General features: G+C 40.3%; 1 protein-coding gene and 1 pseudogene across 1 annotated transcript in view; both read right to left on the minus strand.

Moving 5' to 3' along the window:
* The window catches only part of LOC109930798 (A-kinase anchor protein 9-like), a 117,987-nt gene extending 115,283 nt beyond the window's left edge, over window positions 1-2,704 (minus strand). Inside the window, exons 1-2 of the mRNA XM_048607967.1 lie at window positions 2,601-2,704; window positions 2,353-2,423 (exon numbers count right to left, since the gene is read on the minus strand). Of these exons, the coding sequence (XP_048463924.1) occupies window positions 2,353-2,397 (45 nt within the window). The 5' untranslated portion in view covers window positions 2,398-2,423; window positions 2,601-2,704. The remainder of the gene's footprint in view (window positions 1-2,352; window positions 2,424-2,600) is intronic.
* A 5,953-nt stretch (window positions 2,705-8,657) lies between these two features.
* LOC125485394 overlaps window positions 8,658-22,715 on the minus strand; it is a 34,673-nt pseudogene continuing 20,615 nt past the window's right edge.

Below are 22,715 nucleotides of genomic sequence, written 5' to 3' on the forward strand. Positions count from 1 at the left end.
CGCCTCAACCTCTCCACCCGTCTCACCCACTCCAGCATCTCCCCCACAAAACGTGCAGCCCTCCGCTCCAATCCCAACCTCACCATAAAACCCGCGGATAAGGGAGGCGCAGTTGTAGCATGGCGCACTGACCTCTACATCGCCGAGGCCAGACGCCAACTCTCTGACACCTCCTCCTACCGCCCCCTTGATCATGACCCCACCCCTGACCACCAAACCATCATCTCCCAAACCATCCACAACCTCATCACCTCAGGTGATCTCCCACCCACAGCCTCCAACCTCATCGTTCCCCAACCCCGCACCACCTGCTTCTATCTCCTTCCCAAAATCCACAAACCTGCCTAACCTAGTCGACCCATTGTCTCCGCCTGCTCCTGCCCCACCGAACTTATCTCCACTTATCTCGACTCCATTTTCTCCCCCTTCGTCCAGGAACTCCCTACCTACGTCCGTGACACCACCCACGCCCTCCACCTCCTCCAGAACTTCCAATTCCCTGGTCCCCAACACCTCATCTTTACCATGGACGTCCAGTCCCTATACACCTGCATTCCCCATACAGATGGCCTAAAGGCCCTCCACTTCTTCCTGTCCCGCAGGCTCGAACAGTCCCCCTCCACTGACACCGTCATCCGCTTAGCCGAACTCGTCCTCACCCTCAACAACTTCTCTTTCAATTCCTCCTACTTCCTACAGACAAAGGGGGTAGCCATGGGTACCCGCATGGGCCCAAGCTACGCCTGCCTCTTTGTAGGTTACGTGGAACAATCCCTCTTCCGTACCTACACTGGCCCTAAACCCCACCTCTTCCTCCATTACATTGATGACTGTATCGGCGCCGCCTCGTGCTCCCACGAGGAGCTTGAACAGTTCATCCACTTCACCAACACCTTCCACCCCAACCTTAAGTTCACCTGGACCATCTCTAATACTTCTCTCTGCTTCCTGGACCTCTCTGTCTCCATCTCTGGCAACCACCTAGAAACCGATATCCATTTCAAGCCCACCGACTCCCACAGCTACCTAGAATACACCTCCTCCCACCCACCTTCCTGCAAAAATGCCATTCCCTATTCCCAATTCCTCCGGCCTCGGCTGCATCTCTTCCCGGGATGAGGCATTTCACCCCCATTGCTTTCAGATGTCCTCATTTTTCAAGGACCGCAACTTCCCCCCCTCAGTGGTCGAAAACACCCTCAACTGTGTCTCCCGCATTTCCCGCAACTCACTCCTCACACCCCCTCCCCACAATAACAACCAAAACAGAATCCCCCTCGTCCTCACGTACCACCCCACCAACCTCCGGATCCAACGCATCATCCTCCGACACTTCCGCCATCTGCAATCCAACCCCACCACCAAAGACATTTTTCCCTCTCCACCCTTATCTGCTTTCCAGAGGGACCACTCTCTCCGGGACTCCCTTGTCCGCTCCACACTCCCCTCTAGCCCCACCTCACCCGGCACTTTTCCCTGCAACCGCAGGAAGTGCTACACCTGCCCCTACACCTCCTCCCTCACCCCCATCCCAGGCCCCAAGAAGACTTTCCACATCAAGCAGATGTTCACCTGCACATCTGCACATCCGCTGTTCCTGTTGTGGCCTCCTCTACATCGGGGAAACCAAGCGGAGGCTTGGGGACCACTTTGCAGAACACCTACGCTCGGTTCGCAATAAACAACTGCACCTCCCAGTCGCGAACCATTTCAACTCCCCCTCCCATTCCTCAGATGACATGTCCATCCTGGGCCTCCTGCAGTGCCACAACGATGCTACCCGAAGGTTGCAGGAACAGCAACTCATATTCCGCTTGGGAACCCCGCAGCCCAATGGTATCAATGTGGACTTCATAAGCTTCAAAATCTCCCCTCCCCCTACCCCCTAACCAGCCCAGCTTGTCCCCGCCTCCCTAACCTGTCCTTCCTCCCACCTGTCCCCTCCTCCCACCCCAAGCCCCACCCCCATCTCCTACCTACTAACCTCATCCCGCCCCCTTGACCTGTCCATCCTCCCTGGACTGACCTATCTCCTCCCTACCTCCCCACCTACACTCACCTTTACTGGCTCCATCCCTGCCTCTTTGACCTGTCTGTCTCCTCTCCATCTACCTTCTCCTCTATCAATCTTCTATCTGCCTCCCCCTCTCTCCCTATTTATTTCAGAACCCCCTTCCACTCCCCCATTTCTGAAGAAGGGTCTAGGCCCGAAACGTCACCCTTCCTGCTCCTCTGGTGCTGCTTGGCCTGCTGTGTTCATTCAGCTCTACACCTTGTTATCTCTTGAGAGTGTCCCAGTTGTGATCCTGGGTTGTGTGAATGTGTTGGGGGATAAGTGTACACTCCATATACCTGTCTATCACGTTCCCCCATATTCACACGTGGTATCTTCTCCATTGCAAATCGATGTAGTCTTTTTTTCTCTAGATTGAGAAACATCTGAGTTAATATATGTTTGTATCATAATATTTCTGAAAAGATTGTTTAAATTCTTGAAGGCAAACTAAGTAACTAATTTAGATTATCAAATGCTTCATCTTACTTCAATTCAGATATTTTCCCAAAGTGATATTTAATACATTAGGAATGTCTGTACTTACTGTGGATTTGTTATTGAACAGTTGTAGAAGCAAAGATATTGTTCACTGCGTGCAGGAAATAACTTTGTATCAGGTATAAACCAGCGCCTATTGTTTTAAATAGCTCTTTATGACGTTTATCTGTTGTTTCAAAGTCACACTTCCTGATTTATTTACCTTTGGTTACCTTGAAAACCTCCAGTTCAATAAATTTCCAGTATCTCTGTAACCTTTGATATGAAGTTATTCATTGATAGATGAGGAATAAAAGTAGATGATTTCCCTTTTTCAAATTCGATTTCTCTTTTCTTGCAAATTTTGCTGCAGAATTCCACAAACATGGATCTTCTGAATGTGCCTCTCTCAAATTACCCATCTTTTGTGTGATTTTTTTGAGGGGAGGTAATAGTCCGGTGGTATTATCTCTAGTTTATTAACGCAGAAACCCACGAAATGATTGGGAGTCCTGGGTTTGAATAGTGCCATGACAGATGGTGGAATATGAATTTGGTAAAAATCTGGAATTAAGAGTCTAATGATGACTATTGTTGATTGCCAGAACAAGCCCATTTAGTTGACTAATGTCCTTTTAGGGAAGGAAACTGCTGTCCTTACTTGGCCTGGCCTACTTGTGACTCCAGACCACCAGTGTGGATGACTCTTAGCTGCCCTTTGGGTAATTAGGCTTGGCCAGTGACACCCACTTCCCGTGGATGAATAGAAAAATCCAAAGAATAAAATTTGGTAGCTATTCACCTGTAGAAGGCATCAGTGTCAATCTCAAGTCCTGTCCTCATGTGATTAACAAATAAATGCACTTCCTACAGGGAGGTGATCAAGAATCAAGGAACTCTAAGCATAAGAGGTGTTTCAGTTACTCAGGTAGATTAACTGAAGTAGCAATAGCTACTTTTTATTGGTTAAATGGTTTATTGGTTGGTACTATGTTGACTCCTGAAGGCCAGATCGTGTGCAGATAGAGACAATCGCAGGATAAATTTGCATGTATGGTTCACAAAAATTGACAAATAGGAAAAGCAAAGAAGAAACAGATCTTTGTGTCAGTCAACCTTCTGGTTTTGAAGATCTAGTAATGAACTAAGTAGTAATTACTCTCAAGGGCTTCACAGGACTACATTGGAAAGAACCACCAGTGTTCTCTTACCTTGTGATCTTCTTTTATTATCTCAAACATAAATTAAACCATTTATTTCCTTAACACACAACGAAAAATGGTTCTTGCAGGTGCCTTTATCATCTGGCCTGTGAATATCATTAAATGAACTTTTTGACTAGAATTCTCATCTGATCCATGATTAACCATTGATAGCTAATTTTCTGGAAAAGCTGACAAATTCAGATTGTATTTAGCTCAAACGAAGGGAAATGGTTGTCTGGTGCTTCTTAACATTTACTGTTAATGAATTTACGTCCGTTTAATTTCAATTTCAATTGGGTGTTTTTAAGTCTAAATGTATCAAAATCAATTTCTCTTTATTTCCAAACATTGAGTAATATCAGATAACACTGTGTTGATGTCCACTGTAATAAGTGACTTTATTTTTATTCATGGTACTAAAAAGCAAAGTTACTAGTCTATATCTGTCATACATATTCCATGTTTTCAATGTTTGGAATGCTTCTTATTTTAGTTCCTTATTTCCTTTATTAAAATTGTTGTGTTGTGGTAATTATGGAGTAGGCCTATGAATTACACACAAAAGGGAGAACACAAGAATAATGTGGAGAAGCCCAGTGTAGTGCAAATGATTTTCATTCATAATGACTAATTTATAAGATATACTCCTGTATTTTCAACACCACCACTTTCGAGAATAGCAGTTCTAACGTCATTGTAACCTGCTACGGGAAGGATGTTGTGAAACTTGAAAGGATTCAGAAAAGATTGACTAGGGTATTGCCAGGGTTGGAGGATTTGAGTTACAGGGAGATGCTGAATAAGCTGGGGCTATTTTCCCTGGAGCCTCAGAGGCTGAGGGGTGACCTTAAATCTTGAGGGGCATGTATAGGGTGAATAGCCAAGGTTTTTTCCCTGGGTTAGGGGAGTCCAAAACTAGAGGGCATAGGTTAAAGGTAAGAGGGGAAAGATTTAAAAGCTCTACACACCAAGGACTGCAGTATTTCTCAATGAATCTCACCATCTCCTTCTTTAGGGCAATTACAGATGGACAGGAAATGCTGGGCCAGTGACAACCACATCCTATGAGTAAATAAAAATAAAACACCAGCAGGATCATCATTGCACCTGCCTGCTCTAATTGGTAAAGAAACGCAGCAATAAGATACAAATGCTGTTCCACCTTATCAATTGATTGCTATAAATATTAAATCACTTTGAACTTTCTAAACACAAGGAATACAATTTTAATGCCCTCAAAGTAAAACCCTTTAATTTCTGGGATTATTTTGGCAAAATCTGATTTTCAGGAGGGTCTTGAAAAAAGGAGCAAGAGGGAGAGCAGTTTAAGGAGGCAATTCCAGAATATGGGTCCCAAAAGCCGTAATTCCCAGTTACACAAATGGCAGAGACAGAGGAATGGATCATGAGGTTATGAAGAGATTTAAGCATTGCACATTCGTCAGTTCCTATATGAATGCCTGTAGTAGAAATTGAACAAAATCTCTGTTAAAATTAACCTCACTAAAAACCTGGTTGATGCAGGGTAAAGTACAATTCATTGGACCTTACTACAAATCTGTGCTGACATAGGTTAAGGTGCAGAATTTGTCATATAAAAACAAAGTTAAATTTTAACCACAGTAAAAGGTTTACTAAGAATAATGTAAAATGCTTATTATACTAAATGCTTATTATATTTTATTTTATGTTGAGAATATGAGCATAAAATATTCCAGGACAAGAAGAGGTTGTTGGGAAAATAAACCCATCTGTTTTGAACAATCTGATTCTCCCACTCAATAATTTTATGGTGTGCATTAAATGTCATGATCCACCAAATAGAATTATAGAGTCATAGAGATGTACAGCGTGGAAACAGACCCTTTGGTCGAACTCGTCCATGCCAACCAGATATCTTAAGTTAATCTAGTCCCATTTGCCAGCATTTGGCCCATATCCCTTCCTATTCATATACCCATCCACATGCCTTTTAAACATTTTAATTGTACCAGCCTGTACGACTTCTTGTGGCAGCACATTCCACACATGCATCACCCACTGTGTGAAAAAGTTGCCCCTTAGGTCCTTTATAAACTTTTCCCCTGTCACCTTAAATTACCCCCTCCAGTTTTGAAATTCCCGGCTTTTGGAAAAGCATGCGCTGGATGGGTTATCAATCAAGTGGGCTCCTTTGGCCGAGATGGTGTCCAGCATCTTGAGTGTTGCTGGAGCTGCACCCATCCAGACAAGACAGGAATTTTCCTTCACACTCCTGATCTGTTTCTCTTAGACGGTGGACAGCCTTTGTGGATTCAGGAGGTGAGTTACTCACCACAGCATTCCTAGCCTCTGACCTGCTCTTGTAGCCACCATAGTCAGTTTCTAGTCGATGGGAACATTGTGGGGGATTCAGTAGAGGTAATGCCATTGAACATTATGGGGTGATGCTTAGGTTGTCTCATGCTGGAGATGGTTATTACCTGATACTTATGTGTAAAAACTTGCCACTTGGCAGTCCAAACCTTGATGTTGCACAGGACTTGCTTTAGTATTTGAGAAGTGGGGAAGGGTGTTGAACTTTGTGCAATCATCAGCAAACATCCCTCCTTCTGAATTACGATGGAGGGAAGGACTTGACAAAGCAGTTGAGTCAAAAACCCTATCCTGAGGAACATCTGCAGAGATCATAGTTCCTTGAGGCGGTTGTGCAGGTAGACAGGGTGGTGAAGAAGGCGTTTAATATGCTTGCCTTTATTGGTCAGTGCATTGAGTATAGGAGTTGGGAGGTCATGTCGTAGTTGTAGAGGATATTGGTTATGCTACTTTCAGAATACTGCGTTCAATTCTAGTCCCTCCCTGCTGTAGGAAAGATGTTGTTGAACATGAAAGAGTTCAGAAAAATTTACAAGGATGTTGCCCAGGTTGGAGAATTTGAATAGGGAGAGGCTGAATAGGCTAGGGCTATTATACCCAAAGTGCCAGAGGCTGAGGGGTGACTTTATGGAGGTTTATAAAACCATGACAGGCATGGATAGGGTGAATAGTCAAGGCTTTTTTTCCAGAACAGGGAGTACAAAACTAGATGGTATAGGTTTAAGGTGAGAAGTGACAGATTTAAAAGGAACCTAAGGGGTAACTTTTTCACGCGGAGGATGGTGCTTATATAGAATGAGTTACCAGTGGGAGTGGCGGAGGTTGGTACAACTACATTCACATATTATACGATCAATATTCATGTTTTCTGGAGGATGAAGAGAAGGAGAAGCTGAAGTACTAATTAGGTGAGATTGCACCCAAGGATTGTGTTCACTGAGTCCATTCTTCCAAAGAACGTATGCAGGTGGAGATGTAGCTAATCTGTTATGTTTGAGCAGCTTTGCAAGATATATTACAGAAGTGGTGACTGAGTAACACCACGGTCTGATGTGTAGCCAAATGTCATGCCACACTGGGCATTGCTGATGGTGAACAACAATACCACTACCATGAATTGTTATGCCACCTACTCATACCAGGCTGTGAAGTGGACATTACCAATCTATGGTGCAGGGGCATTACAGACAAATGATTTATGTTGCTTCTTAAAGCAAACAATTATACCACTTTCTCCATGAACAACAGCGTAAGTCAATAATTCAGTTTTTCTAAGGAGTAGGATTTCACAAACCCCTTGATTTCATTGGTGGAAGTTGAGCTTTTGAAATATTGGGCTGAATTTCCCCATCTCTGAACTAGTTGGACACTGGTAAGACAGCAGGGAAAGCATGGCGATAATGACAAAATGTGGTTGTCTTTTAGCACAGACAGAAAGCCAGGCAGATTGTCAAAGAGTCACACAGCATAGAAACAGGCTATTCAGCCCAACATGTCTATGCTGACGAACAAACACCAAACTGCTCTAATCTAATTTACCTGCACTCGATCCATAGCAACCAAGCCCTGGCATTTTAAGTACTGCTCTAGCTGGTTCTTAAATGTTGCGAGCCAGCAATGAACAGTCAAGGGGGGAATGGACATTTGAGGTAGGGCACAATACAATGTCAGTGTCACACCTACAATAACATTTGCATTAAATACATTGCAAGTGCATCAACCAAATAGGCATGTCAGAACATCAAAGGCAAGATGTCTTTACTATGGTCACTGGGGTCTACAGTCAGTCATGGGGTGATCTGCACAGTCAGGAGAGGTAGTGAGATGTCCTGAGTGTGTAAGAAATGCTGAGGGCAGGAAGGGTTCATAGTTTGGAGTGATAGGACAGGTGAAAGCCACTGAGTGAAGGTGCTGCATGCAGGCGTGAGAGTGGTAGATCTTGATGGGAGGTGGGTGTATCAGTAAAGTTAGAGCAGAGAGAAGATGGTGGCACTTACTATTGCGGAGTACAGAAGGTCACTGACATTCCTGTGGTAATGCTGCACGTTCCAGGCAGCATTACAAATAGGATTTTAAAAAATGCACTCACATTATGATTGCCATGAGGTCCTGGTGACAGTGAACACTTCCACTGCAACTGAGCACAAGTTTCCCTCAGAGCAGTGGTTTGGAAGTGGGATGCATACTGAATGTGGAGAGAAGTATAAAATTGTATGAGAAAGCTCACTCAGGATAATGGGGAGAAATCTTCCATGGAACTTCCTGAAACTGACATTTAGTCAAATTTTGGGAAAATTCAGCCCCTCAGTTTTTCTCTCCACAGATGCAGCCAGACATGCTGAGTTTCACCAGCACTTTCTGTTTAAGCATTATACATTAGGTTGTGTATTATACTAATAGGTTCTTTTTAGAATAATTCCAGATCAGGTGTATCTCTCAGATGATACCCGTCAACTTCAAACAGAGACTTTTAAATAAGTCTAAAGGACTGAACGATTCCGCCCCAAAGGAAAGGAGATGATTATGATTGTTCCTATCCTCCAGACAGTCTCTGCAGTAAATTGGAGTTAGGCGATAAATTCCCAGATGTCATCAGTATCAGTGTAAAAATTCTCAGTCCTCAGCCATGTATTCCTTCACCACAGGGAGCGCGAAGTAAGATTCTCAACTTTGCAAAACAGAAAACAATGTGAGAAGATATCAATTCTAAAATGTACATACAAGTTTATTAAAGAACTAAACTTGCAATTTAAAATCATGATAATGCAACACACAAAAATTAATACGTTCTTTAAAAAGAGTGATGGTTAAGTCTTATTTCCAGTATAGAACACTTTTAGATTTCAATTGTTATAGTAAGATTATCTTAAGTGGTCTAGCCATCAAATATTAAAGTGGTGCCTAAGCCAGTTAAGCGAACCTGACATCTAAACGAACCAAATGAATTAGACTGTCTTTTATTTTGCTCCTCAATATGTGTAGTTTGTCTTGGATTATAAAAGTAACATTTTTATGTATAAGAGTTGTCTCTTAATTGTAATTATGTTCCGCCCACTTCATGTTTCAAATTTGGTTTTGAACATTTTTTTCCCCTGAAAGACAGACCTCTCTCATTCTAAGTAAATTTATATAACTGTCAATATCTATTAACTTGTGGATCCTTTTGATCCTTGGGAGGTCACGCTCGTGAGTCCAGTGGTGGTCAACTTTCTTTACCTTGGCCAGGAATCAATGTTTTAAGATTATAACATGGTTCTCGGTTGTGAAAATTCCCAGCTAATTATGGATTATTTATCAGTTCCTACATTGTGATACCTTTTGGATCATGAAAAAGATGTGCCAGTTTGCATTTTCTTTTGTATATGTCTTTTCTTTTCCATGTTTTGTTGTTGTTAACCCATAGATGCTAACATATACAATTTGGCATTGTGAACTGCATTTGTTCTTTCAAAGTAATCAACCTTTTTGATTTCTTTAATCTTTTATTTATCTTCTCAAGTTCCACTTATTATTGTCATAATTACATGGATGTTTCCATGATTATTTGTTTGGAAAATATTCCCAGACTTAGAGATCTATGAACTGAAGTACTTTTCTGGCTTACTTCAATTTCACAGTTTATAGATCATTGCAGTCAGTACTTTTAATTTTCAATTATACAATTTTTACTAATCCATATCACAATTAAGTGCAGCCATTTTGGAATAAACACTAATGTATTAAAACAAAGGAAGCATTCCTAACATGATACTTTTTAATTTAGGTACCTACCAGTTGTTTTGTTTGTCAATCTTTACCTTATTGAGAGAATTTTAATATTGGTTTTATCTTGCCATAAGTTATGGAGATAGTTTAGTTTCTATAGCGTGGCATTTAAAACTGTTATCCATGTGAACTGGTGCAGTGAAACCAGAACCACAACTGTTGGAAGTTTAAAATGAGTTTTTTCATCATCTAATTGAACAGATATTTGCTTTCTGAAAAATTGCTTTTATAATAAAAAGCATCAGTTATAAATAATCATACACATTAGCTGAATGTATGAATGGTGTGATATATGCTTCACATGTTTTCTTGCACTACCTAACGACTCAGATCAAAATTTCGAGTATGAAAAGGTAGAGTATCATGATGTTACCATAAGTTTTCACTGTTGATAATATATACTCCTCAGGGTTCTTTCCTTCCAACATTAATTGAGTGTCACTCATCAGGAGCTAAAAAAGAAATAGAAAGAAAATTTTATATTTGTAATTAAAATATGTTAAATGTGATGAGTTAAAAGTAGCTTAGCAGGAGTTCCATCAATTGGCTATGACACTATTACAAGGGACTAATATAATGCTCCTGCAAAATTTCAGCCCTACCGTGTTGATTTTTTTTAAAAAAATAAGACTTTTGTAGCTCCTTATCAGTTACTTCTGGATGGATGGCCTTGTACTTCCTATCTCTGAGCCAGAAGCTCCAGGTTCAAGTCCCAGCCAGGACTTGTTGGCCATGGATGGAGAATTCATGATGCAGTTCTGATCTGCCTGTGAATCCTTCCATCACTTCCCCATTATTCCTCAAAGATAAAAACAGTATACATGAAGACTTACAGAAAGAAGAAGAATTATTTTTGGTGCGGTGTCTATTACGTAGATGAAAACTGTGGTCATTGTAAATGAGCCTTATTTGACCAACTGAAAAGACAGTTTGTCCCTGTTCTAATTATTTTAATTGAAGGACAAATGCTAGGCAAGGCACTGGAAGAATTCTCAGCTGTTCTGCAAAAAGAACTGTGGAATCTTTACCTTTCACTCAATGAGGCAGATTTGTATCAATAGATAGCAGCTTGGAAAGGGTCAAATTGAGTAAAAAAGGGGAAATTGATGTTTGAATAAATCGAATCATGTTTCCAACGACAGAATCAACGTGGCATTTGTTGAAGTTACAAATAACATTCTGAGTAATTGTGACAAAGGCAAACAGTCTTTCCTCTTCATTCTCGCCATTCATGCCTTTGACAAAGCAACTGCATCATCTTCCTCCTTTTTCTGCCCACCATTGTCCAGCTGGTGGGTTCCATTCTTATCCAACTCATTGTAGCCAGACAATTAGGTACAATGTCTTCATTTTCTGCTCCAGTGCCAATCCCTCTGGTGTTCCCCATACTTTGGCTCCCCTGTCCCTTTCTCCCATTTCCTACCTACATGTTACCCCGACGACATCATCACAAAACACAGTATTAGTTTCCACATGTGTTTTTACGACTCCCAGCTCTACTTCATCACTGCCTTTCTTAATCCCTCCTTTGTCAGATGGTTTGTCTAACATCCAGTAACTGGATGAGCAGAAATTACCTCCAATTAACTATTGGGAAAGCCAAAACCGTTGTCTACGGTCCCACCAGAAACTCTATTCCCTAATCACTGACCTCATCCCTCTTCCTTACAACTGTCTGATACTGAACCAAACTATTCACAAGCATTATGTTATATTTGAGACTAGCTTTCAACCACATAGCTGCACCATCATTAAAGTTTCCCATTGCATCTCTGTAACATTGCTCACTTCTACATCTGCATCAGCTGATCTGCTGCTGAAACTTTAAAACCTGTCTTCATTACTTCACGACTTGAATATTCTCATGCACTCCTGGCTGGTCTCCCACATTCTACCCTGCATAAACATGAGGTTATCCAAAACCCCGCTGCCTAGGTATTTACTCACACAAGTCCTGTTCTCATATCATCCTGTTCTCATTGACATACATTGACTCCTTTTTAAGGCACCACCTCAATTCTAAAGTATTCATTAATGTTTTCAACAGCCTTTTTTTCCCACCCCATCTCTAATTTCCTCCAGACCCGTAACATTCCAAAGTACCTATGACTCTCCAATTCTGTTCTCCTGAGCATTCCTGATCTAATTCCTTTACCACTTCTCCGTCTAGGCCCTAAGTTGCGGAAATCCTTCCTTACTTCACTTTCCTTCTTTCAGATACTCCTTAAAACCTGCCTCTTTGACCAAACGTTTCTAATTTGCCCTAATAGATCCTTATGTGGCTTGGTGTTTTTTTCTGGTACTCTATGAAACACCATGGGATGTTTAATTTTGCTGCAAATACTATACAAATACAAGTTGTTGAGTGTGATCAATTTGACAAGTGGAATATTTATCAGGACATTTTGCTGAACATATGAACTCCAAAGACGAAGTGAAGGTTCAAGAGACATAATGTTAAATGGTTTAGCCGGACAATGTAAAAAGAAATAAGCAAGATATAAATGGCTGTAAAGAACTTTGAAAGGGAGGAATACAGTAGATATGAAAAAATTGAAAAGAGCAGCCAGAGGATGGGAACTAGAAATAATCATAGTTAAGAGGCAAATGCTGCAGTATTCTAAGTAAAACGTCCTGGCAATAATTTTCTATCAAGAGCATTACAGAACTATTTCACTCCATGTTACAGATAGAAGCCACAGTTATCATACCAATGTGTGAGGAAAGCTTACAGAACATATACAAGATTGTGACCTGAAGAGACAAGACATGAAAAATACTTACAATCAAGATCAATGTTCCTAAGGAGGCAATAATGATATGGCACCACTGCAGGTAAAATAAAATAATTTAAATTGAAATGGGTGGGCATTCTCTGAATATCATGGTTCATTACACTATATGTTTTGGTCAGTATACAGTAAAAATCCAATACTATGGCCAGAGAGGTTTCTTCTAATGGACCATGTTACAACTTTGCATAAACAGTGGCCTGCTTCCACACTGTAGGGATTCCATGATTTAGTGTGGAAGCAGGCACCTCTGGAGCACTCATCGGAAATATGAGCACAGAGGTCATTGGGAATTTGTGATGTATGAATGTTGTTGGGACCACCCATACCTGTCTTCAACTCCCCAATATGAACTTATGATCACGTTGTGATCAGAGAGCAAATTGATAACCGTTTTTCACCAATCAGAATTATAAACTTTAAATGGTTGTGTTCCAATTTTGTGCTTATAGTCTTGATCAAATTTCCAGGTTAAATCTATATTATTTAAGTGTTAATTGGGCTAAAACATTTTCCTTTATAATCTGCTCTCCACTGGTAGCTGCATGATGCCAACTCAATAACTCTAAATCCTTGTTTATTTTCTCAGGATCCTCTCTGATATATTTTTGAAGATAGGCTAGGCAGCATTGTACTTGAAATATATGAATACAATTACAACATGTAAAAGGCATCTAGAAGGATTTATGAATAGGAAGGGCTGAAAGGGATATGGGCCAAATGCTCTCAAATGGGACTAGATTTATTCAGGATATCTGGACAGCATGGATGTGTTGGACCAAAAGGTCTGTTTCCATCTCTATGATTGTATGACTTTATTTATAATTGTATTGGACTGCAATGACTTAATTTGACAAATAATCAAAATATCTCCTATGTAAGTAGCCACATGTTGATCAGATCCTTTCATCAAATGGCCAACACAAAGTACAAATCCAGTTGCTTTCCCATTATCTTTAATGTCTCCTATTCATATGTATGTTATGATCACCATATAAAATTCCTCTGCTGTGCCATAGTACATCTTCTTATTCACACTTGTTTAGATTCCTTCAAACAGTGGTAAAAATGAGGTGGGATAAGTACTTTATAGAACCACTTTTTGGTAGGCTGTTTTCCCCATCGGCTGCACACACACCACCCGACTCTTCCCCCGCCCCACCACCCCCATTCTCTCTCTCTCTCTCTCTCTCACACACACACACACACACACACAAACACACACACACACACACACACAGTAGGAGTATTGGAGTAGGCCATTCTGCCCATCAAGCCATCCTTGTCAATTAATCTGATCATGGCTGATCAACACTTCAATGCCTTTCATCCACACTATTTCCATAACATTTTACCTCATTGATAATCAAAAATTCACCAACCTAAACTTTAAATATACTCAAAGACTGACATTCCATAGCTCTCTGGGTTAGAGAAACCCAAAGATTCACAACCCTCAGAGTAAAAAAAAATTTGCACTGTCTGAAATGGCATCCCTCTTATTTTTAAATTGTACCTTCTGGTTCTAGAGTCCCGAGTCAGGAGAAACATCATATCTGCACCTACAGTGTCTATCCATTTATGCATTTTGTAAGTTTCAATGAGATTACCTGTCATTCTTCAAAGCTCTAGAGAATACAGCCCAGTTTTCCCATCTTTCTTCTTGCAACATTCCTGCCATCACAGGGACAAGTTTGATGATTTTTTTTGTTGCAATCTCTCTATAGCAACAATATCTTTCCTGAGATAAGAACACCAAAACTGCACACAGTACTCTGGTGCCGTCTAACCAAACTCCTGTACAATTGAAGCAAGATTTCAGTACTCCTGTACCCAAATCCTCTTGTGATAAAAGCAAGCATTCCAATAGCTTTCCAAATCTCTTGCTGCACCTACATGTTAACTTTCAGTGACTTATTGACAAAGATACCTGGGTCTCTTTGATGTCTACAATTTCCAACTTCTTATCATTTAAGAAATATTCAGTACATCTATCAAAGTGGATAACTTCACATTTACCCACATTATATTCTATCTGCCATGTTCTTGCCCAATCACTAAGCCTGTCTAAATCCTGCTGAAAATGTTTTACATCTTCCTCACAACGTACTTTCTTGCTTAGCTTTGCATGATCTGCAAAGTTGGAAAAGTTACATTTGGTCCCCACCTCCAAATCATCGACTATATATTATAAACATCAGGGAGCCAATTATTGATATTTTCAGTGCCAGACTAGGCACAGTTTACCAATATGAAAATGACCCATTTATTCTTACTCTCTGTTTTATGTCTTCAGGCCAGTCCTTTATCCATGCCAGCACTCTGACTTCTATACAATATACTTTAATTTTGATAAACTGCCTCCTGACTGGGACCTTATGAATATACGATATCTATCAACTTCCTTTTATCCATTTTGCAGTTTAAAATTTTGTTTTAAATGTCTTCTGTAACCCGTCTTCAAGAAAACATCAAGTTATTATAAAGAATATGTGTGCGCAAAATCTTTGCTGAGGTTGTGTTTATGAAGGCACTTGGAAATAAACAATGGGCAGAGTGGAATGAAAACAGACAGAGAAAAAAAGACAAATAATTTCAAGACAGATGGGAACAGAAAAAAAAATTAATACAATTCAAATCAGGGAAAATTGTGTGTAAAGTAGCATAATTTTTACATAACTCGTTCAACTCAAATAGTAAAGATAGGTGTGTTGATATGAAACCTCAACATATTCAGCACATTCAACATAGTTATCCCTTTACAAGAAATGATCAAAATCATGATTTTACATTTTCCAAAATTAAACTTCACAGTGTAATCACACGTTTTAAAAAATAACTTACAAATGGTTGTATTATGGCATGCAGATGGCTCAATACTGTGAAAACCATTATTGCCGTGAGAAAAATATCCCTTCTCGCAGTAAAATTTGACTAGAAAAATAAAGGTTGAACTGTTTAGATTTCAGCAATGTGCAGTTTAGTCCCAGAAGGCATTGGTACAGTATTGTAAATGTTACCTTGGTTTTCAGAGAAAATAGTGTCACTACAAGTGACACAATTGCAGTAGCACCAATGGCACATATCACTGTATCAGCACCATGATCACTAAGAAGCATTAAAAGCAAAAAAAAGGTTCAAGTTAAAATTGCATCCATTTGTTTGTTTAATGTTGCATAAATGTTGTAATTTAAACAAAATCAAGACTTACATTGAAACAGCTCCCAAGTACAAGCCTCCTAGAAGAGTCTGCAAGTAATGGGAATTTCACATGGTAATCTTATTTTCTGAATGGTTGAAATCAAAATCAGTATTAGTTATGCCTCTGGAAGTGAAAAAATAAGAGTGGGTTGAGGGGTCAGAAGACCTGTGAGAGTGAGGTGGGGGAGAGATCCCAACATTTCAGCTTCTGACCCATTTGGTGTCCTGACTGACCCCCACTTTGGGAAGGTCTGGAGTGAGATATCCATCGCTCAATATTGGACCATCCAAAGAAAGACGTTAACTGTTAGAGTTGAAGTAATATTTCACTGAGTGCAATATTTAAAATACCAATACTAACTTATGCAGTAACTTACCAATAATAAAGGAAGCATGAAATTCCATGGATCTTTGAGTTTATCATCATCGTTCAAAATCAAGAAATTCACTAAAGTCATGGTGACAAAACTGCAACAGACAAAGAAACACTTCAGAGGTAATGAAAATATGTAGCAAATAACTGACAGAACTTGTTCAAAGATACTTACGACAAAGTGGATTTAAACCCAGATGTTTGAGTTACCCATATTCAAGCTTCTCCTGGTAAATAAAACAAGGAGATATATAATCAATAGACAGTTTAGGTATTTTTTCCACCAAATGTGTGCTGTAAATATTATTACTTATTTGAAATATTCAATTCAGCAACAGCAACAATAAAACAGGACTACAAATGAAACAAAAACAGTGAGTTCTTGAAACAGTACCAGTTACAGACAGCAACCGTACAGAGAACAGACAAGTTAATGTTTAAAATGTGAATCCTGCATCATTATTTTACAAAGGGAAAGAACAAAGAACAACAAGAGGGATGAGAGCAAACTTGCACATAGGGAAACATATAGAATAACCTGTAAAGTGCTTAACCGCAGAATGAGATGATGAAGTAAAAGAGTTATTTGCATGAAGCACCTTCTTTTATGGCACTATCTGCCATTTTTCATGGTTTCAGTGTCCAAAGCCAGCTAGACAGCAGAGGGAAGGAAAGTGTGTAATGTGAAAGAGTGAGAAAGGTGACAGAAGAAAAAGGGAACAAGCTGGTAGGTAGGTGAGGCAGTAGGGTTCCAGAGCATGGTTGTTAGGGTGCAAGATGGGACAGATGTAAGGGGCCAGTGGATGCGGTGATCATATGGTAAAAATATGGATGGGAGGTAGGGCGGACCGGATTTTGGGGGAATTTGGTTGGATGTCGACAGGTAATGTTTGTGTCCGTGGGAGATGGGGGCATGTTGGGAGTCAGTTTGGTGTCTACAGATTGGTCAGGTGTCCATAGGGATAGGTGTTGGCTACCCATAAAGACAGGGTTGGGTGTCAGTGTGTGAGGGTCTGGTTGGTGCGTCCATGGGGGTAGGTTATGGCCAGTAAGGAGGAGTGGTAGTGGTTTATCAGGGGGTTTATTCAGGTCTTTAAGTCTGTGGGGGCAGTGATCAATGGAGCATCGGGTTACTACTTTGACGAAGGTGGTTGAATACAAGACAGAGTCAGTGAGAGTATTTGGAGGACGCAGTAGTATAGTTAGCCTGGAGTTCCTGGAGTTAGATTGGGGTTTCATCACTCTAACTTTTCCCGTGTAACTATACAATAAGGCAGAAACTTCAAAAATCTCCACTTCTGACTCAGAGTTGGAGACTTTTTCAGGTGTTTCCAGATGCTGGGTAATTGCCTATCGGAGATTCAAACATCCTGGGCAATTACCACACAATCTGTGTACCAGGACTTCTGAGAGGTCCCTGGCATATCTCCAAATAGTTAGAGACCGGAAGATTGGGACCATTGTTCAAAGTTATATTTCTAAAGTTAAGAAACAATTGTTAACTCTGACATTTGCTTTATTATAGGCAAGAAAGGCTTAGTTGAATTGCTCAGTGTCTTGTATAGATACTAACAGATGATTGGTAATGTAAATATAATAGCTCCTTAAAAGTGGAGTCGCAGGTAAACAGGATAGTGAAGAAGGCATTTGGGTATGTGTGCCTTTATCGGTCAGTGCATTGAGTATAGGGGTTTAGAGATCATGTTGCAGCTGTACAGGATATTGTTTAGGCCACCTTTGGAATACTGTGTTCAATTCTGATCTCCCTGCTATAGGAAGGATGTTGTGAAACTTGAAAGATTTCAGAAAAGACTTACAAGGATGTTGCCAGAGTTGGAGAGTTTGAGCTATAGGGAGAGGCTGAATAGGCTGGGGCTATTTTCCCTGGAGTGTCGGAGGCTGAGGGGTGACCTTATAGAGGTTTATAAAATCATGAGGGGTATGAATAGGGTAAATAGACAAGGTCTTTTCCTGGGATGTGCAGAGTCCAAAACAAGAGGGCATAGGTTTAAGGTGAAAGGGGAAAGATTTAAAAGGGACCGAAGGGGCAACTTTTTCACACAGAGCGTGGTGCGTGTATGGCACAAGCTGCCAGAGGAAGTGGTGGAGGCTAGTACAGATATAACATTTAAAAGGCATCTGGATGGGTATATGTATAGGAAGGGTTTAGAGGGATATGGGCCAAATGCTGGGAAATGGGAATAGATTAATTTCAGATATAGGGTTGGATGGACAAGTTAGACCGCAGGGTCTGTTTCCATGCTGTACAGTTCTATGATGCTAGGACTGTATATTCCCATCCGGTTAGTGTAAGATAATTTAGCAAGCCTAATTTACATGGCATATATACTGTTGTAAGAGTTCACCTCATGACTTTTGGCCCAGAAAATTGGTCTCAAAATCTCTGCTTTTACTCAAGTATGAACAATACCATTATTCCCAGCAATTGACCAGTTCGTAAACTGCAATCGATTCCTTTGCAAGGAGTGAAGTTGAAGACATTAAGGATTCAGTTTGGTTCCTTAATGAATGCTTTTTCAGACAATTGATCCCAGTGTTCTTATAAGTCTCTGTTTGGTGATCAGGAACAGTGTGACTTTGTCAGACTTACTGACACAAAATGACTGACATAATAATGCATCATAGAAAAATTAGCTTAGGTTAGACATTAACTTCAGGTATTTGCCAAGGCAACACTGATAAGGTATTTCTCACCATCAACTAACAGAGATGACATTCAGAGAAATGTTGAGTCATAGAATACTTACTGCACAGAAGGAGACCACTCAGCCTACCATGTACATGCCAGCTCTCTGCAAGAAGTCCACTATTCCCACAACCCTGTTTCTTCCATGTACCTGCAAACTTATTTATCTTTAGATGATTATCTAATTGCTTTATAAAAGCTACAATTGAATCTATTCCTCACCATTTTCTCAGGCAATAGATCCTCCAGATCGTTACTACACCCTATGTAAAATAATTTTTCTTCAAATGTCTTTCTTTTATCACTCACTTTAGATCAGTGTCCTTTGCTTCTCAAACCTTCCACCAATAGTTATTTCCAAATAACTCCGCTAAGACTCCTCATATTTTTGAGCATCTCTATCAATTCTCCTCTTAAGCTTTTCTTCTTCAAGAAGAGCAGCCCCAGCTTCTGTAATCTGTACACATTTCTGAAGATCCTTATCTGTGAAATGATTGATATAAATATATTCTGCACCTCTTCTAATACTTTTATATCCTTCCTAAAGTGTGATACCCAGATCTGGATGCAATTATCCAGTTGAGGATCGACCAGAGTTCTTTAAACATTGCTGTTGTACTGGTCTATATTTATAGATCGAGGATTACCTCATGCTTTTTCAACACTTTCTTAACTTGCACTGGTGCCTTTGTTTTCTTTATATTTTCATGGGATGTGTGCATTTATTGCCTATCCCTAATTGCCCTTGAATGCGTGGCTTGCTAGACCATTTCAAATGGCAGCTGAGAGTCAACCGCATTTCTGTGCATCACACAGGTCAGACTGGGTAAGGGCAGAAGATTTTCTTCTCCAAAGGACATTAGTTAACCAAAAAGGGTTTTATAACAATTGTTGAGTTGTCATGGTCACCATCACTGAGACTATCTTAACATCACAGATTTGTCAATTAGATTTAAATACAGTCATTGGGGATTCAAACACATCTGCTCAGAGCTATATCTTGGGTGTCTGTATTACTAGTCCGCTGACATGACCACAATGCACCACCTCTCTGAATTCTTCAGTAATATGTGCATATATATCCCAAATCCCTCTGCTCCTGCAACTCTGTGAAAATCCTTTATTTTATATTGTTTCACCGTATTCTTCTGACCAAAAAGAGTCACTTCACATTTCACCATTTAACTTACATCTGTCACATGTCTGACCATTCCTCAAGCCCAATTATATCTTCATGAAATTTACAGCTATCCTCCATGTAGTTCACAATGTTATATTATTTTGTAATTTGCAAACATTGAGATTGCACCCTGCACACTCAAATTGAGGTCCCATTAGCAACCCTTGGGAAGCCCCACTGTATACTTTTTCCTTCAATCCAATCATTCATCACGACAGAGATGGACTTTGCCTGTTACTAACCACAATATAAACGTAAGGCAGAGGAATACAATAGACAAGAATTAGATTATAATATGTGATGTTTACACCATGATTGTAAAACCATAAGAAATAATATAATTAATAGTAAGCAAGTTAGTTTAAGGATAATGAAAAAGTTACTGAAGGAAATTAACTAAATGCTACTAGGTGCCAAGGCATGTGCCCTTCTGTAAAACAGATTAGGTAAGTTCCAATTGTGCTTTCCTGGCTTCCTGCAGAAAGTAGGTCAGGAGACATGAAATTTGAGGTGATGTAAGTGGATGGTTAAAGATTATAAGAATGGGAGCAACCGGGTAAAAAGTTTACACCTTGAACTTCAGACCCTGAGGCTGCAATATAACCTGGACAGTGGTGGTGGTGAGCACCGTTGTAACTGTTTCAAATCGGAATCCTGAACCCTTCCCCCCACCCTGCCATCTGGCCAGGAGTGAACCTAACTGACAGGCTCAGCTCTTTGTTAGGCAGTGAAACTCCAATAGAGGCCATAAGTCACAAACATGTGAATACTTGCTGCTGGCTGGTGGTTAGGGTGTGGAAAGGCTCAGTACAGAGAAGCTCATAGGGTTGATGGGACCCATTGGGGATGGAGATGGTGGGTTGGGTCGGTTTGGTGATCATGGATGGTGACTGTAGGGGGAAGTTCTGATCTCAGGGAGAAAAGCAATTTGGCATGGGCCTGTCGGAAATAAACCTGCTCTTCCTGGCCTACAAACAGCACTGGAAAGTAGATAACCTCTCCCACACAGCAGTTCTCACCTCCCAGAAATCCTGACCAGCCAAGATTAAATTTAAAATGGTAACACAATCTGTGACTGTGAGCCCTATTAAAAAATATTTAATGGATGAGCCCATCTACTGAGAGGAGACGTAGTCACAGACAACTGACCTCCTGCCCTACTAGCACCTCTACCAACTTTATTCCCATATTCCGGCCACATCCTGTGAGGCAGCAGTGCTAACCACTGAGCCACCATACTGCCAGGTGAATTGAACTGAAATAGCTTTATTGTACTCAAATGAGTACAGTGAAAAGTTTACCGTTGCCACATTACAGTTCCATCTTAGGTACAAAGGGACTTGGTACAGATACTTAAGATCAAATCCTTAGGAAACAAAACAAAATTAGAAAAGTAAAGAATAAATGATCCAGGGTTATAGGTCATAAGAATAAAATTTGTTTATTTGGAAGCTGCAAGTGTATACAGCATAGAGGAACAAAGGGATCTCAGACTGTAAATAAATACACTTCAAAACTGGTGCCTCAAGTTAGCAATGCCATTATAAGAAAGTAACTCCGTATTAAGTTTTATTTCTAGGGGTTTCATCTAAAAATGAAGGAAATTTTCCTCAACCTGTATTGAACATTTGTTAGAACAAACGTAATGCAAAAAGGGATATGGAAACGGTATGGAAGTTGCTGAGAAGATGTACAAGGATGATAATAGAAATGCGAGGTTGCCCATATGAAGAAAGGTTTGGCAGGCTGGGTCTGTTTTCCCTTGAAAAAGAGGAGAGACCTAATAAAGGTTTTTAAAATTATGGAAAATTTTGATAGAATGGATGCAGAGCAAATGTTTCTTCTTCAGGAGAAGAGCATAACTACAGATTGTCAATGTAAGATAATCATTAAAATATCCGATAAAGAATTCAAAAGAAACATCTTTACCAGAAGAATGGTGCGAATGAAGGATTGTCTATCCCAGGGAGTATTTGAAGGAAATCACACAGATAAATGCATTAAAGATCAAGCTGAACAAGAATATGATGGAAAGAGGACTAGCTATTTAAGATGATAAATCTAGATAACAAACAGTGAGGAGGAGGCTTGAGTTGAGTATAAACTCCAGCATGAATGATTAGGCCAAATACCCTGTTTCTCTGCAATATATCTATGTATAATCTTACTGATTGAGTTTGGCTTTGAGATTTTTCAAACTATAAAATCTCAGCATGGTGGCTCAGTGGTTAGTGCTGCTGACTCATAGCGCCAGGAAACTGAGTTCATTTCCAGTCTTGGGTGACTGTGTGGCATTTGCTCATTCTCCCTGTGTCTGCGTGAGTTTCCTCTGGGTGCTCTGATTTCCTCTTACAGTCCAAAGATGAGCAGGTTATGTAGGTTAGCCATGGGTAACGTATGGTTACAGGGATAGGGTAGGAGGTGGAATTGGGTGGGATGTTCTTCGGAGGGTTGTTGATTACTCGATGAGCAGAATGGTCTGCTTCAACACTGTTGGGATTTTATGATTCCAAACCCACACAATATTAAAGTTAAAACTGCTCACTAAATATCAATCACAGGCCTTTAAGGGTCAACATGTGAGTGAACCTGATGCAAATTATT

Source organism: Rhincodon typus, chromosome 2 (genome assembly GCF_021869965.1).
Source record: "Rhincodon typus isolate 14 chromosome 2, sRhiTyp1.1, whole genome shotgun sequence".
In the NCBI taxonomy this organism is placed as follows: Eukaryota; Metazoa; Chordata; class Chondrichthyes; order Orectolobiformes; family Rhincodontidae; genus Rhincodon; species Rhincodon typus.